Below are 18184 nucleotides of genomic sequence, written 5' to 3' on the forward strand. Positions count from 1 at the left end.
GTCAGATGAGTCACTCTCCTGACGCTGCCCCCCTGCCTTGTAAATGATAAATATCAGCGCATCCAGGCATGCGGCGTCACGACTGGACTCCGCGCCTTGGTAGTAGTGGTCCCCCAGGGCCCAGGTGAATTCTTCTTTTAACCGTGTCCTTGTGTCCTTTCTTTCCTGCGATCTATTGTCTCCACACACAAAAGAACACCCAGTAAACTCTGCAGGCAACAGAGCAACACTCAGTCTCAAAAGAAGAAAAAAGGGGCCGGGCACGGTGCCTCACACCTGTAATCCCAACATCTGCGAGGCAGGCAGATCACTTGAGTTCAGGAGCTCTAGACCAGTCAAAACAACACAGAGAAACCCCATCTCTACAAAAATACAAAAATTAGCCGGGTGTGGTGGCACATGCCTGTAGTCCCAGCTACTCAGGAGGCTTGAGGCAGAAGGATCATTTAAGCCCAGGAGGTTGAGGCTGCAATAAGCCATGACTGTACCACTGTACTCCAGTTTGAGCACCAAAGCAAGACTCTGTCTCCAAAAATAAAGAACACAGCAAAGGAGCTCTTCACGCACAAGCAGGCTAGGGCGGCTGACACTGGCAGAACATCTGACATCACTTGTACAGCTTACTGAGCAAGTCAAACAGAAAGTGAGAGGAGGCTCCACGCATCTAGTGCCTCTGCCTAGAGGAAAATGAAGACCTCCTGCCTTGTCCCGAGCCCCAAACCCACCGTGTGTTCCCGTGGCTCCAGTCTTGGTGCGTCGATGCTGAGCTGAATCTTTGCTATCTCAACGCTGATGTCATCCTCACTGTGGCCCAGGGCATCCCTCAGTCTTTCAGAAATCACTGCCACCTGCGCCGAGATAACTGCAAATGGAGAAACCAGTTAGGAAAGAAGGGAACCCTAAAGAAGCCACACAGCTGTGGCCTAGAGCTCTGCCTCCTGTCAAGTGCAATTCCACTGACCCCGCTGGCTGCACACATCCCCCAGCCAGGTGCTAAATACTAGCGTCTGTTCACACTGCAGGGGGTTTGCAGCCTTGTGATAGCATGTGTCGAGCAGATGGGGCCAGACGACATCCACCACCTTTTTCTGATCAGCTGAGAGTTGGACATGTTCTCCATTCACCAACACAAACCTCCACTTTTTATGCTCCCCATCTGAAATCCCATGCCAGCCCTCCGGATACCACACTTGCCTAAGCACATGCCAGAGGTTTCGTGTTTGCCCAAGGTAATGAGCCACATGCAGCCCAACTATATCATTTAAACATGAAAACCATTTTGTTGCCTTTAGAAACAAAACTCACCTGGCATTTATCAACCTCTTGCTTAAGTACTAAAAGATTTCCTCAATGTCCCTCACGCAGCACATTCTGCACAAGCACATCAATGAAAGGCTGTGCCCTTGGTCTGAGTAAAGACCATGTCGAGGCCCTGCAGACCCAGCCAGCACTAAGAAAATTTTGTTAATATTGCCTCCATCTAGGCTGTGCAGGGTGGCTCAACCCTATAATCCCAGCACTTTGGGGGGCTGAGACTGGTGGATCACCTGAGGTCAAGAGTTCGAGACCAGCTGGGAGCCTGGCCAACATGGTGAAACCACATCTTTACTAAAAAATTAACAAAAATTAGCTGGGCGTAGTGGCTGACAACCTGTAATCCCAGCTACTCGGGAGGCTGAGGCAGGCAAATTGCTAGAACCCAGGAGGTGGAGGTTGCAATGAGCTGAGATCACACCACTGCACTCCAGCCTGGGCAACGAGAATCTATGACACGCGTGCATGCGCATGCACGCACAAACACACACACGCCTCCATGAGCCTCCCTTAGTTCAAATGAAATCAATTCATAATACATAAAAATCTATTAACGTTACTCAATTAAAAATATGGCTTCCTTATTTTAGATTCTGTGTGTGACATCATAAAACTGTTAAAGTCCTAGAACTTGGCATTTTCCACTGTGGACTGCCGTGCGACACCTTAGTGCTCTGAAGCTGCATGTTCTCAGTCCACAGATGAACATTTCATACTCCGGGTTTTACTAAGTGCTCTGAAACTCTGCATGTTCTCAGTCCACAGATGAACATTTCATACTCCGGGTTTTACTAAGTGCTCTGAAACTCTCTGCATGTTCTCAGTCCACGGATGAACATTTCATACTCCGGGTTTTACTAAGTGCTCCGAAACTCTCTGCATGTTCTCAGTCCACAGATGAACATTTCATACTCCGGGTTTTACTAAGTGCTCTGAAGCTGCATGTTCTCAGTCCACAGATGAACATTTCATACTCCGGGTTTTACTAAGTGCTCTGAAACTCTCTGCATGTTCTCAGTCCACGGATGAACATTTCATACTCCGGGTTTTACTAAGTGCTCTGAAACTCTGCATGTTCTCAGTCCACGGATGAACATTTCATACTCCGGGTTTTACTAAGTGCTCCAAAACTCTGCATGTTCTCAGTCCACAGATGAACATTTCATACTCCGGGTTTTACTAAGTGCTCTGAAGCTGCATGTTCTCAGTCCACAGATGAACATTTCATACTCCGGGTTTTACTAAGTGCTCTGAAACTCTCTGCATGTTCTCAGTCCACAGATGAACATTTCATACTCCGGGTTTTACTAAGTGCTCTGAAACTCTCTGCATGTTCTCAGTCCACGGATGAACATTTCATACTCCGGGTTTTACTAAGTGCTCTGAAACTCTCTGCATGTTCTCAGTCCACGGATGAACATTTCATACTCCGGGTTTTACTAAGTGCTCTGAAACTCTGCATGTTCTCAGTCCACGGATGAACATTTCATACTCCGGGTTTTACTAAGTGCTCTGAAACTCTGCATGTTCTCAGTCCACAGATGAACATTTCATACTCCGGGTTTTACTAAGTGCTCTGAAACTCTCTGCATGTTCTCAGTCCACAGATGAACATTTCATACTCCGGGTTTTCCTAAGTGCTCTGAAACTCTCTGCATGTTCTCAGTCCACAGATGAACATTTCATACTCCGGGTTTTACTAAGTGCTCTGAAACTCTGCATGTTCTCAGTCCACAGATGAACATTTCATACTCCGGGTTTTACTAAGTGCTCTGAAACTCTCTGCATGTTCTCAGTCCACAGATGAACATTTCATACTCCGGGTTTTACTAAGTGCTCTGAAACTCTGCATGTTCTCAGTCCACAGATGAACATTTTGTACTCCGGGTTCTACTAAGTGCTCCGAAACTCTGCATGTTCTCAGACCACAGATGAACATTTCATACTCCGGGTTTTACTAAGTGCTCTGAAACTCTCTGCATGTTCTCAGTCCACGGATGAACATTTTGTACTCCGGGTTCTACTAAGTGCTCCGAAACTCTGCATGTTCTCAGACCACAGATGAACATTTCATACTCCGGGTTTTACTAAGTGCTCTGAAACTCTGCATGTTCTCAGTCCACGGATGAACATTTCATACTCCGGGTTTTACTAAGTGCTCTGAAACTCTCTGCATGTTCTCAGTCCACGGATGAACATTTTGTACTCCAGGTTCTACTACGTGCTCCGAAACTCTGCATGTTCTCAGTCCACAGATGAACATTTCATACTCCGGGTTTTACTAAGTGCTCTGAAACTCTCTGCATGTTCTCAGTCCACGGATGAACATTTTGTACTCCAGGTTCTACTAAGTGCTCCGAAACTCTGCATGTTCTCAGTCCACAGATGAACATTTCGTACTCCGGGTTTTACTAAGTGCTCCGAAACTCTGCATGTTCTCAGACCACAGATGAACATTTCATACTCCGGGTTTTACTAAGTGCTCTGAAACTCTCTGCATGTTCTCAGTCCACAGATGAACATTTCATACTCCGGGTTTTACTAAGTGCTCTGAAACTCTCTGCATGTTCTCAGTCCACGGATGAACATTTCATACTCCGGGTTTTACTAAGTGCTCTGAAACTCTCTGCATGTTCTCAGTCCACGGATGAACATTTCATACTCCGGGTTTTACTAAGTGCTCTGAAACTCTCTGCATGTTCTCAGTCCACGGATGAACATTTCATACTCCGGGTTTTACTAAGTGCTCTGAAACTCTCTGCATGTTCTCAGTCCACAGATGAACATTTCATACTCCGGGTTTTACTAAGTGCTCTGAAACTCTCTGCATGTTCTCAGTCCACGGATGAATATTTCATACTCCGGGTTTTACTAAGTGCTCCGAAACTCTGCATGTTCTCAGTCCACAGATGAACATTTCATACTCCGGGTTTTACTAAGTGCTCTGAAACTCTGCATGTTCTCAGACCACAGATGAACATTTCATACTCCGGGTTTTACTAAGTGCTCCGAAACTCTCTGCATGTTCTCAGTCCACGCATGAACATTTTGTACTCCAGGTTCTACTAAGTGCTCTGAAACTCTGCATGTTCTCAGTCCACAGATGAACATTTTGTACTCCAGGTTCTACTAAGTGCTCCGAAACTCTCTGCATGTTCTCAGTCCACAGATGAACATTTCATACTCCAGGTTCTACTAAGTGCTCCGAAACTCTGCATGTTCTCAGACCACAGATGAACATTTCATACTCCGGGTTTTATAGAAAACTGTCACACGGAAGCAGGATTCTAGGGCAGAGACCCCGTTTGTCTCATGTAATATCTACTCCAACAATCAGGATGAGAAGGCAAATGTACATCCTAGTCACTTCCCGTGTTTTATTCTTCCCCATCATCTGTCCTACCCAAATGCAACAAGCAGAATACTCAGCTTCTGCCAAAGGTCTGTGACAGCTTGATTAGGACCACCCTTCCACCTTGTCTCAAAAAAGGATCCACACCTGCCAGCCCATGGTCAAGCTTCACCACCAAATGCTGGACTACTGGGAAGACACACTAGCCTGACATCACTAAAGGGAAATGGCCCAGGCACCGAGCTCCAACCACAGGCTACACACAGGGGGCACAACGTGAGCACCCCATCCGTCCGTCCTCACCGTCATGTTGGCTAGGGTTTGTCATGGATGCTCTCAGCTCTTCCAGTGCAGCCGTGAGCTGTCCCAGGGGCTCCTCAGCACAGCTGGGGTCTGCCCTTACTCCCAGGGTTGCATCTGCAAGGAGCAGGCAATTTTCACAATCAGACCAGATGGGCAGACACTCACCAGAACTTTTCATCAAAACCAGAACCTTCACACAGTCCAATACAGAGCCGTGCATTTCTATGCTGCTCTGTTCATGCCAGAGAGAGGCACTGGGGGTCTCTGAGAAGGTAAATGAGGTGTTCTCCTTGATACTAGATGCCACCACATCAAAAATTACATCTATAAACCAGTTTAAGAAACAAAGTGGTTCTGTGTGCACCGTCGACACCACTCAATCACTGTGAGAAGCACTCGCATAGCGGAAAAGAGCAGAAGTCCAGCCAAGGAAGCCCAGGGGCTGGGGAGGCTGCGCACAGGATCACGGATAGGTGATGATTTAGTCTCTGGTTGGTCAATCTTGTCTTGTTTAGTTTTTTCCCCAAAAGGTGCTATGTTAGGTGATTCTTCAGGGCCCCCAAGTAAGAGCCTGTGCCATGGATGGCCCTGGGTGTCAGCATGAGGGGCAAACCCTGTACCCACAGCTCTGGCCCCAGCCGGCAGAGCCACCTCCACCCTGGGCATCAGCATGAGGGGCAGACCCTGTACCCACAGCTCTGGCCCCAGCCGGCACAGCCACCCCAACCCTGGGCGTCAGCATGAGGGGCAGACCCTGTACCCACAGCTCTGGCCCCAGCTGGCACAGCTATCCCCAAGCTCACTGGGGTGGTACTGAACAACAGATGCTCCAGGTCAGGGAAATGGAAAAGCTCAAGTCCCAGCGGGGACAAGCAGCCCAAGAACTCACCTTCCGGCTTCGCTCCAGCAGCAGTGCAGGCCTGGCAGTATGCGGAGTACAGAGATAGGGGGATTTTATCTGCGCTGGATCACAGGAAAACAATAAAAGCCAGTCAGCTAGAACTTAAATTAATTCAAGATTGCAGTCCCCAAATCTATTATAAAATAGAAACATACTAAATACTGTGTACATTATGAGCCTGTTTTAGAAAAAAAGATATAAAAATATATATGGATTTAGGCAGGGCGCGGTGGCTGATGCCTGGAATCCCAGCACTTGGGGAGGCCGAGGCAGACGGATCACCTGAGTTTAGGAGTTCGAGACCAAACTGGTCAATATGGCAAACCCCGTCTCTTACTAAAAATACAAAAATTAGCTGAGCATGGTGGTGGGTGCCTGTAAACCCAGCTACTCAGGAGACTGAAGCAGGACAATCACTTGAACCCAGGAAGTGGAGGCTGAGCAACTGCACCCCAGCCTAGCTGACAGAGCAAGACTCTGTCTCAAAAAAAAAAAAAAAAATATATATATATATATATATATATATATATATACACACACACACACAGATATATATGGATTTAAATAGCACTTACTGTTTGAAAATATGGCTTATTGATCACATATTAATATATAAAAAGCTAGACCACAAAATATCACCAGTAATTATCAATGGGCAGTGAAATTATAAATTATTTCTATTTCTCTCATTCAATTTTTGGTAATTTCTAATTCAAAAAATGAATCTTTGTTAATTTTCATTATTAAGAAAAGTGCTTAGTTCATGTCATTAAAAATATGAACAATTGGGCCGGGCGCAGTGGCTCATGCTTGTAGTTCCAGAACTTTGGGAGACTGAGGTGGGTGGATCACCTGAGGTCAGGCATTGGAGACCAGCCTGATCGACATGGAGAAACCAAGTCTCTACTAAAAATACACAAATGAGCTGGGCCTGGTGGCGCACATCTGTAGTCCCAGCTACTTGGGAGGGTGAGGCAGGAGAATCGTTTGAACCTGGAGGTTGCAGTGAGCCCAGATCAAGCCACTGTACTACAGCCTGGGCGACAGGGTGAGACTGGTTTCAAAACTATATACACATATTGGCTGGGTGTGGTGGAGCATGCCTCTCAACCAAGCTACTTGGGAGGCTGAGGTGGAAGGATTATTAAGCCCAGGAGGTCAAGGCTGTAGTGAGCCACGACTATACCACCGCATTCCAGCCTGGGTGACACAGTAAGACCCGGTTGTAAACAAAAGGGGCCAGGCATGGTGGCTCACAGCTGTATTCACATCACATTGGGAGGCCGAGGCAGGGAGATCACCTGAAGTCAGGAGTTTGAAACCAGCCTGGAACATGGTGAAACCCTGTTTCTACTAAAAACACAAAAAGTAGCTGGGCATTGTGGCGGGTACCTGTAATCCCAGCTACTGGGGAGGCTGAGACAGGAGAATCACTTGAACCAGGGAGGCAGAGGTTGCAGTGAGCTGAGATGATGCCACTGCACTCTAACCTGGGCAACAAAGAGCAAAATTCTATCTCAAAAAAAAAAAAAAAAAAAAAAAAAAGACTGAGCACAGTGGCTCTCGGCTGTAATCCCAGCACTTTGGGAGGCCAAGGTGGGCAGATCATGAGGTCAAGAGACTGAGACCAGCCTGACCAACACAGTGAAACCCCGTCTCTACTAAAAATACAAAAAATAGCTGGGCATGGTGGCGCACGCCTATAGTCTCAGCTACTCGGGAGGATGAGGCAGAATTGCTTGCACACAGGAGGTGGAGGCTGCAATGAGCCGAGACTGAGCCACTGTACTCCAGCCTGGTGACAGTGAGAGATTTCAAAAGACAAAATCAAAAACAAAGTAAGAATCGCAGAGAATAAACTTATTCTAAGATTTAAAAAATGATTTTTACTTTCTAAATTCTTTGTCCTTTTGATCTTCTGATAGGTCCCAGAACTGTATAAATTTTACTGAAATCTAGGACTTATACCTTCCTATTTCTTCCAAGGGTGACCCCAGTGATACGAACCAACTTTCTGACTAGAAGCCTGCAATGTAAGTGAGCCAGGAATGCCTTAGATTCTAACAGGACCCCCAGTCAGGTCAGGCCCACCCTGAGGTTTTGCAGCATGAGGCCTTCCCAGGGCTCTTCGATATTCCTTCAGTTCCCCTCTTTGTACAATCATCATGGACTCAAACATTTTCTTTCATTCAAGAATGATGTGGGCGCACACGGTGGCTCAGGCCTGTAATCTCAGCACTTTGGGAGGAAGAGGCGGGCACATCATGAGGTCAGGAGTTCAAAACCAGCCTGGCCAACATGGCGAAACCCCATCTTTACTAAAAATACAAAAATTGGCCAGGAGTGGTGGCACGCCCCTATAATCCCAGCTACTCAGGAAGCTGAGGCAGGAGGATCACTTGAACCTGGGAGGCAGAAGTCGCAGTAAGCCAAAATTGCACCACTGTACTCCAACCAAGGTGACAGAGCAAGACTCCATTAAAAAAAAAAAAAAAAAAAAAAAGATGCTAGTGGTGGCCATGTGCAGTGGCTCATGCCTGTAATTTCAGCACTTTGTGAGGCTGGGGTGGGCAGGTCACTTAAGCTCAGGAGTTTGCAACCACCCTGGATAGGGTGAAACCCCATCTCTGCAAAAAAGAAATACCACATTAGCCAGGCTTAGTGCATACCCCTGTAGTCCTAAGCTACTCGGGAGGCTGAGATGGAAGGATCACTTGAGCTCAGGAGGTGGAGGTTGAAGTGAGCCGAAATCACACACTGCATTCCAGCTTGGGTGCAAAGTCAGACAAAGCCAGAACCCAACTCAGAAAAAAAGATGATGCTAGTAGTGATATTCAGAACCAAACAAATTTTCTTTTAAAAACTGTAACCAACTGGGCGCAGTGGCTAACGTCTATAATCCCAGAACTTTGGGAGGCTGAGGCGGGCAGATAATTTAAGGCCAGGAGTTCGAGAACCGGCCTGGCCAATTTGGTGAAACCCATCTCTACTTAAAAAAAAAAAAAAAAAAAAATTAACAAGTGGTGGCGCATACTTGTAATCCCAGCTACGCAGGAGAGTCAGGCAGGAGAATCGCTTGAACCTAAGAGGTAAAGGTTGCACTCAGCTGAGATCACGCCACTGCGCTCCAGCCTGGGTGACAGAGCAAGACTCCATCCAAAAAAAAAATTCTAACGAACTAATTTTGGAGTCAATATTTTAAAAATAAAACACATGGGCCAGGTGCAATAGCTCATACCTGTAATCACAGCACTTTGGGAAGCCAAGGTGGGCATCTCATGAGGTCAAGAGATCAAGACCATTCTGGCCAACACGGTGAAATCCCGTCCCTACTACAAATACAAAAATTAGCCAGGCATGTTGGCAGACGCCTGTAGTCTCAGCTACTTGGGAAGCTGAGGCAGGAGAATTGCTAGAACCTGGGAGGCGAAGATTGCAGTGAGCTGAGATCGCACCACTGCACTCCAGCCTAGCAACAGAGCAAGACTCCGTATCAAAAAAACAAACAAAACACATTAGTGATTGTACAAATTTCTCTACAGAAGAGCCACAATTCTTCGCACCGACAAAAAAAAAACCCCTGAAAAGCACAGTAGACCCCCTCTAGATGTTCCTGCATACCTCTTCAGAGACTCTATAAAAGCCACACGGGAGTCAGGGACTTTTGGGAGCTGTGGGAAGACAAGAGTCCTGTGAGATGCTGACAAGGAAAGTCCTTGCTTTTTAAACAACTGGTCCTGATGGAGATGCATACTGACCACTCGCGGTGTGAGCAGCGCAGGGAGGAAGTGGGACATGTAGTAAGGCCTCCTGAATATGCTGCAACAGAGAAGCAGACAGTGGGCAGGTGAGTGCAGCGAAAGGCAGTTCCCACAGACAGTGACTGGCGTTTCAGAGAATGGACTGCAGGGCTTATTCCAAAGCCACCATGGGCTGCTGTGTCATGAAGTCTTCTTGTGCACAGCTCCGAGACAAGGCATGTGCAGGGCAGGCTGTGCCACCCCAGTCCAGAGACCATGGGAATCAGAACCACTGGCCATGCAGCCTGGATCCATCTGAGGCTATAAAGACCCATGTAAGGTCCTCTGGGGCATTTTGCTTGGAGCTGATTTGAAAACACTGGGAGCTGCAATCAGCTCGTCCACACAGGTAACCACCAGAATTCAAGATGTTTTGGGCTTACACAAATTGAATAAAGCTGTGCGATTCAGCGCTGTTACTGACGCCATATTGGTCATGAAGAAAGCACTGACAAAAAAGATCACTGTGCCCCACTGCCTTCCCTCCCACTGCGGGCTCCCCAGTCAACACTTCCCATTGGCTTTTTCAGTGTGGGAGGAACGTCACATGCTTTTACGCAGAAATCATGTTTCGCAGCAAATGCACAGCTTCACCTCACCCCACATCCCCCAACCGCAGGAGCCTCGATGTGAATTTACACCCCTGACTGCCGTCTCTCCACGAATAGACAGCGGCCGACCTTCCCCATGTGGTTCTGAGCGGACCTGGGACACACTCAAAAGGCCCCAAGACACTGACAGGCATCAGAGTGGACTCTGTACTCACTGCAGCTGCCCCTGCCCTTTGGGCAGCCCAGCCTACCTGGCCTCCATGACGGTGACTGGGATTTTCCCTGTATGTTCAAATACCATGATGGCCTTTTCAACATCCTGAAGAGCCTGGCTGTGGGGCTGGTTCCAGTACAGGGAGGAAGGAAAAAAAAACAGAGGACTTGAAAGAAAAGAAAATGAGCAGTGAAGGCCAGACTCAACCTGTGCTTCACTGGGCAAAGGCTCTGTACAAATTAAAGGCCCATATGAGTGTGCACAACAGGGCACTGGAGCACGCCCACAACATCCCAAAATACCAGCAAGACACGGGAAGGGACAGTGTTGCTGTTCCTACATCCACAAGGCTCAGACCTGGTGACCTGAGGCCCTCGTCGTGGCAACTGAGCTCTACTGAGAGCTGCTCCCTCCTCTGCGTGCCATGAGCCTCTTTGCTGCCTCTAAGAAAGTGAAGAGTTGAAAGTAAAGATTTCCAGTTGGGAAGGAGTCGAGACTTAATTTTTGAGATTAAAAACAATTATGAGGGCTTAGTGCCGTGGCTCATGCCTATACATCCGGTACTTTGAGAGGCTAAGGAAGGGGGATTGCTTGAGCCCAAAGAGTTCAAGACCAGCCTGGGCAACATGATGAAATCCCAACTCTACAAAAAATACAATCAGCCAGGGTATAGGCATGAGGCAGTGGTCCCAGCTACTGAGAACACAGAAGTGGGAGAATTGCCTGCGCCCAGGAAATTAAGGCTGCAGTAGTCATGATCGTGTCACTGTACTCTAGTGGCAACAGAGCAAGTCCCTGTGTGGAAAAAAAAAAAAAAGAGGTCAGGCATGAGATCACATCTCATGAGATCACATCCGTAATCTCAGCACTTTTGGAGGCCAAGGTAGAAGGATCACTTGAGCCCAAGAGTTCAAGACAAGCCTGGGCAACACAGAGAGACCCTATCTCTACAAAAAATTTTAAAAACTAGACAGGCGTGGTGGCACACGCCTGTAGCCCCAGCTATTCAGGAGGTCAAGGTGGGAGGACTGCTTGAACACAGGCAGTTGAGGCTGCACTGAGCTGTCATCACACCACTGCTTCAACCTGGGCAACAGGACAGGATCCCACCTCAAAAAAAATATACTACCTTATAAATAGCAATGAATCATTAACGGAAAGTTGCATTAAATATTTTCACCAAACACTTCAATGTCATCTCTAAGTGTTCTTCAGTAACTCGTAACTTTAAAATAAAAAGGTCTTAAGCAGTAAAGAACGTTTTTATGAGTGACATACACCACATACCATCTGACATTTGGCTTCTATAAAAATAGTTAACACTTAGTTAGGCCAGGCATGGTGGCTCACACCTGTAATCCCAGCACTTTGGGAGGCCGAGGCGGGAGGATCACAAGGCCAAGAGATGAAAACCATCCTGGCCAACATAGTGAAACGCCGTCTTTACTAAAAATAGAAGAATTAGCTGGGCGTGGTGGCAAACATCTCTAGTCCCAGGTACCCAGAAGGCGGAGGCAGAAGAATCACCTGAACCCAGGAGCCGAGACTGTGCCACTGCACTGCAGCCTGGTGACAGAGCTAGACTCCATTTCAAAAAAAAAAAGTGTATTTTACTTGGAGTAGGAAAAAAAAAATAGTTAACACTTTCCTATAATTCAAAGAAAAACATGACTGACCACCTCTCCATTCAATCCCACATGAACCAAGATCTCCCAAAGGGACCCACTGACTGCAGCATGAGGCACTTCTTTCCCACACACAGAAACTCCCTCATGCTAATGCTGGGAACACACACATGGTGGGACAGGCAAAACAGAGGCCCTCAGAGCCTTGCCCTCAGCTGCGCCCAAACCAAGACCAGACGAGAGACTGGGAAGGCTGAAAGGCCCAAGAGACAAAGGAAACTGGACCTTTGCTAGGTGGGCGTGAATGGCTGAGACCCTGCAGGGCTCAAGCAACATTACCTCAGCAATGTCCCCAGCTGATGACAAATCCTCGTAGAGTCCCATGTTTTCTATAGAAACCTTCAGAGAAGAGACAGAATGCGAATAAGAAAACACAGCTGTTTCTGCTGGATGGGTGTGAGGAGTGGGCATGGAGGGGCAGCTTGCCTTGAGGTCAGCCAGCCGCGTCTTGGCCAATGAGATGTAGTCTGTGAGGAGGGAGCGGTACCTGCTGGGAACCAGGGGTGGGTGGAGAATGTGCACCTGAGGACAGACAACAGAGTGCACCACCATTAGTCAGGGAACTGTCTGGAACTCCAGGGAGGCCACAGTTCAGTTCCACCATCCACGGTGCTGCTGAGTAGAGAAACACAAGTCCTCTATGAGAACTTATGAGTATGCAAAGCAAACCATTAGTAAAACTAAAACACAACAGAAGGCTGCTTTCCCAGGTGAAAAATGAAGGAATTCTCACATAATTGGTCCTCTAAGTCCAGGGTGGCTTACTGGGGGAGCCAGAGATGTGCATTACCAGAAGCAGCAGGCAGGGGCCAGCCGGGCCAGCCAGCCCAGCTGCAGCTCCACACCTTTGGCTTCCCACACACCTGTGAAGACCATGGGTCCAGGGTTTAGGTTAAAAAAAAAAAAAAAAAGCACACTGGCAGGCCAAGGCGGGCGGATCACGAGGTCAAGAGATCGAGACCATCCTGGCCAACATAGTGAAACCCCATCTCTACTAAAAATACAAAAAAATTTAGCAGGGTGTGGTGGTGCATGCCTGTAGTCCCAGCTACTCAGGAGGCTGAGGTGCAAGAATTGCTTGAACCCAGGAGGCGGAGGTTGCAGTGAGCTGAGATTGCACCACTGCACTCCAGCCTGGTGACAGAGCAAGACTCTGTCTCATAAAAAAAGCACAAATGAGATCCTACTACAATGCAGTACAACTTGCTCTTCCTGCATAGCTGGGTGCCGCAGAGAACGTCTTTCCATGTCACCACTTAGACCTGCTCACTGTTTGAAGGCTGACTGCACAGTGACATCATGTATGTACCCATCTCCTTGGTCCAGAAGAGTGAAGGGTTTCTGAGCACTTGCCAGTTGCAATGTCCGTGTTGTTTCACCATAAACTGCTTGGGTAAGGAGAGGGGCCTGGCTGAGAGGCTCAGAGTAGATCTGCAGAAGCCTCTTGGGGAGGCAAAGGCAGTCCTCAGACTGAGCAGGTGAGCAGAAGCACCAGAAATCATGGATGTGGCAGGCAGCTTCTCACCTGCAGGTACCGGGGGGACTCAAAAGGCACAAGGTCTGACAAGAACTTGAAGAGGAAAACCAGAGCCTTCTTGCTGCAGCCATGGGAGCCTCGCGCACTCCCAAAGGAGGCCTGTGTGGAGAGAAGAGGGTGAAACCCAGGACAGCCAGGCAGTGTCTGGCTGCTGCTCTAGTCAGCCTCCTAAACAGAAAAGGAAGAAAGAGAAACAACCAAAGGTCATTTTGGTTCACACATTTACAGACGTCATGGCTATGATTTCATTGAAGAGACGGTCTAAAAGTTATTCAAATAAAAGTTAAAAATAATTACCTACAGTAAACACTAACTATGGTATCTTTTTTTTTTTTTTTGAGACGGAGTTTCTCTCTTGTTACCCAGGCTGGAGTGCAATGGCGCGATCTCAGCTCACCGCAACTTCTGCCTCCTGGGTTCAGGCAATTCTCCTGCCTCAGCCTCCTGAGTAGCCGGGATTACAGGCACGCGCCACCATGCCCAGCTAATTTTTTGTATTTTTAGTAGAGACGGGTTTCACCATGTTGACCAGGATGGTCTCGATCTCTTGACCTTGTGATCCACCTGCCTCGGCTTCCCAAAGTGCTGGGATTATAGGTGTGAGCCACCGCGCCCGGCCGCCTTTTAATTTTCTTAACCTAATTACATCAGAATAGAGGTAGAATTTCATTTCTAGGCTTCCAGGGGATCCTGGCGTCTTAGCTGTGGATCTCCAATACCTGCAGGTCACAGGGCCACACAAGGTAGGTGTCTAGGACAACAGGACACAGAGAAGTGAAGACCCACACTATAACGTCTAACCTCATCCATCAGTGGACAGATCACCACAAGAGGCAGCTGAAGAATAGAGGCCAAGGAGGGCCACCCCCAGACAAAGAAACTGCAAGACCCTAGAGCAGAGCAAGCGGGGAATAAGAGCAAACCCTTCCAGGAACCAAGGGGGCTGCAGCAAGGTCCTGGCAAAGGCTGCAGTGAGTCAGGAAAGGAAGGTGGCTTTATATGGGCATGGCCCTGAACACACCACAAGTGAACCTGCAGAGAAAATGTGTACGTATGTGAGAACGGAACTACTTACCTGCAAAAACACATGAGCTTCTGCCACCCCGGCCATGCGTGAGTGCACAGGGTATCGTGGTGAAACCTCAGTGAGTTACTATTCATCATGAAGCTGAGCTGCAACATGAACTGAAGGCTTACTATGATCTTTCTAAAAGTGGACAACCTCATGTACATCCCTTTTTTTTTGAGGTAGAGTCTCACTGTGTCACTCAGGCTGGAGCACAGTGGCGTGATCTCAGCTCAATGCAACGTCCGCCCCGCCAGGATGGAGCAATTCTTCTGCCTCAGTAGAATTGCCTTCAGCTCCCTAGTAGCTGTGATTAAAAGGATTTGCCACCATGCCCGGCTAATTTTTTTTTCGTCTTTTAGTCTTGTTCTTTGCCCAGGCTGGAGTGCAGTGGCACAATGACAGCTCACTGCAACCTCGGCCTCCCGAGTTCGAGTGATTCTCCCACCTCAGCCTCCCAAATAGCTGGGACTACAAAGCACACGCCACCAGACCTGGCTAATTCGTTTTTTCTTTTTTTCTGAGACAAACTCACTCCATCGCCCAGGCTGGACTGCACTGGTGAAGTCTCAGCTAATGGTAACCTCCGCCTCCCGGGGTTCAAGCAATTCTCTTGCCTCAGCTTCCCAAGTAGTTGAAATTACAGGTGTGCATCACCATGCCTGGCTAATTACGTATTTTAAGTGGGGACAGGGTTTCATCATTTTGGCCAGGCTGGTCCTGAGCTCCTGACCTCAGGTGATCCGCCTGCCTCGAACTCCCAAAGTGCTGGGATTACAGGCGTGAGCCACAATGTCCAGCCCGGCCACTTTTTATACTTTTAGTAGAGATGAGGTTTTGTCATGCTGGCCAGGCTGGTCTTAAACTCCTGACCTCTAGGTGATCCTCCCACCTCAGCCTCCCAAAGTGCTGGTATTACAGGCATAAGCCACCACACCTGACCATGTGTACATTCTTTTGAACGTCATTACCATATATACAAACTCGAAAAGCTATTAGATAAAAAGGGAAAAATGCTGATAATGCTCATCAATGTCTCTGAGAGGGACGGAGTCAGGGAAAAACAGTTCAGAGACGTGAACTGTCTGTTCCAAATACCAGGAAAGCAGCTCAATACTTGCCAGGTAAAAATTTAAATAAGGACTGGGCACGGTGGCTCGCACCTGTAATCCCAGCACTCTGGGAGGCCAAGGCAGGCAGATCATGAGGCAAGGAGTTTGAGACCAACCTGACCAACATGGTGAAACCCTGTCTGTACTAAAAATACAAAAATTAGCTGGGCTTGGTGGTGCATGCCTGTAATCCCAGCTACTCGGGAGGCTGAGGCAGGAGACCAACTTGAACCTGAGAGACAGAGGTTGCGGTGAGCTGAGATCACGCCAATGCACTCCAGCCTGGGTGACAAAGTAGATTCTGTCTCAAAAAAAAAAAAGATTTAAGGCCAGGCGCAGTAGCTCACGCCTATAATCCCAGCATGTTAGGAGGCCGAGGCAGGTGGATCACGAGGTCAAGAGATCGAGACCATCCTGGTCAACACGCTTAAACCCCGTCTCTACAAAAAATATAAAAATTAGCTGGGCATGGTGGCGCGTGCCTGTAGTCCCAGCTACTCGGGAGGCGGAGGCATGAGAATTGCTTGAACCCAGGAGGCAGAGATTGCGGTGAGCTGAGATTGCACCATTGTACTCCAGCCTGGGTAACAAGAGCGAAACTCTGTCTCAAAAGAAAAAAAAAAAAAAAAAGATTTAAATCCAACCTGAGACCACTCAAGGGTTCCCTCCCCAAAACATCAGCATGTAGTTTCAACCTTAAATTCTCCCCCAGCCACACCGTGACTTCTTATCCTCCATTCAGCCATCCACAACGGACTACCACGACTGACTCTCAGCAATGTTCAATTACAGTGAGCTAGATGATACTGGCTGCCGCAAGAAACAGTCCTGAGCCATCACTGAAGGCATTTCCATAAAGGGGCTGACACAAGCCAGACCTGGGGTCACAGCAGCCATTTTAGTTACCAGGAAAAAAGTCAGTTCTGACTGTTATTATATCATTATTTTTGAGACAGAGTCTCACTCTGTCGTCAGGTCCCAGGCTGGAGTGCAGTGGCGTGATCTTGGCTCACTGCAACCTCCACCTCCCGGGTTCAAGCAATTTTTCTGCCTCAGCCTCCCAAGTAGCTAGGACTACAGGCTGAAAAGGGTTTCACCATGTTGGCCAGGATGGTCTCAATCTCTTGACCTCATGATCCGCCAGCCTCGGCCTCCCGAAGTGCTGCGATTACAGGCATGAGCCACCGCGCCCAGCCCTGTTATTTTTGAAGAAAATTTACACTTAACTTCTGGGTGCAGTGGCTCTCTCTAGTAATTGCAATACTTTGGGAGGTTGAGGCAGGAAGTTCACTGGAGCCGAGGAGGACAAGGCACATGGTGAGACCCTATCTCTACAAAAAAGGTGGTTAATAATTAGCCAGGAGCGGTGACACACACCTGCAGTCCTGGCTACAAGGATCATTTCAGTCTGGAAGTTGTGACTGCAGTGAGCCGTGATGACACCACCACATCCCAGCCTGGGAGACAGAGCAGAGACCCAGTCTCGATTAAAAAAAAAAAAAAGGTGAACAAACCCACAAATTACATTTAACTACGTAAGGCACTGTGCTGAAAACTGTATTAATGACCCCAGAAGGCTCAAATTAGCAATCATTTGTTCTATGTATATTAACACTTCCTAGAACTAAAAAAAAAGTTTTTCTTTGAGACAGAATCTTGCTCTGTCATCCACATTGGAGCACAATGGTATGATCTCGGCTGACTGCAGCCTATGCCTCCCAGGTTCAAGCAATTCTCCTGCCTCAGCCTCCCAAGTAGCTGGGATTATAGGCACCCACCACCACACCCAGCTAATTTTTGTATTTTTAGTAGAGATGGGGTTTTATACCATGTTGCCCAGGCTGGTCTCAAACTCCTGAGCTCAAGTGATGTGCCCACGTTGTCCTCCCACAGTGCTGGGATTCATGCACAAAATTAAAAATTAGAACAGATGTTTGAATACTGAATATGCATACATACATTTACCAAAACTCATCTAACTGCCTAGACGTGGTGGCTCCCACCTGTCATCCCAGTGTTCTGGGGGTTGAGGCAGGTGGATCACTTAAGGCCAGAAGTCTGGAACCATCCTAGGCAACACAGTGGGATGTTGTATTTGCACTAAAAATGTTTTTAATTAGCTAGGTGTGGTGGCACACACCTATAGTCCCAGTTACTCTGGAAGCTGAGACAGGAGGACTGCTTGACCCCAGGAGGTCAAGGCTGCAGTGAGCTATGGTCATGCCACTGCACTCCAGCCCGGGCAACAGAGCAAGACCGAGTCTCTGAAAACACAAAAACAAAAAACCTCATTTAATGGTACAGTTAAATTGTGTGCATTTTGTTATTTCATTAAAACTAAATTTTGAT

General features: G+C 47.8%; 1 protein-coding gene across 50 annotated transcripts in view; it reads right to left on the reverse strand.

The window, feature by feature from the left end:
- The window catches only part of FANCA (FA complementation group A), an 80523-nt gene that overhangs the window by 33256 nt on the left and 29083 nt on the right, over positions 1 to 18184 (reverse strand). For 28 of the 50 annotated variants that reach the window (XR_013530320.1, XR_013530332.1, XR_013530327.1 and 25 more), the window contains 9 exons: positions 13646 to 13756; positions 12547 to 12642; positions 12400 to 12459; positions 10473 to 10561; positions 9629 to 9689; positions 9492 to 9541; positions 5859 to 5932; positions 4970 to 5083; positions 726 to 862 (listed from right to left, as the gene is read on the reverse strand). Coding sequence is in view for 34 of the 50 variants with exons in the window: in XM_078358029.1 (XP_078214155.1) it covers positions 726 to 862; positions 4970 to 5083; positions 5859 to 5932; positions 9492 to 9541; positions 9629 to 9689; positions 10473 to 10561; positions 12400 to 12459; positions 12547 to 12642; positions 13646 to 13756 (792 nt within the window). In the remaining 16 variants the exon portion in view is untranslated. The remainder of the gene's footprint in view (positions 1 to 725; positions 863 to 4969; positions 5084 to 5858; positions 5933 to 9491; positions 9542 to 9628; positions 9690 to 10472; positions 10562 to 12399; positions 12460 to 12546; positions 12643 to 13645; positions 13757 to 18184) is intronic. The other 22 variants (XR_013530331.1, XR_013530328.1, XR_013530333.1 and 19 more) reach the window with 3 other exon arrangements.

Source organism: Callithrix jacchus, chromosome 20 (assembly GCF_049354715.1).
Source record: "Callithrix jacchus isolate 240 chromosome 20, calJac240_pri, whole genome shotgun sequence".
NCBI lineage: Eukaryota > Metazoa > Chordata > Mammalia > Primates > Cebidae > Callithrix > Callithrix jacchus.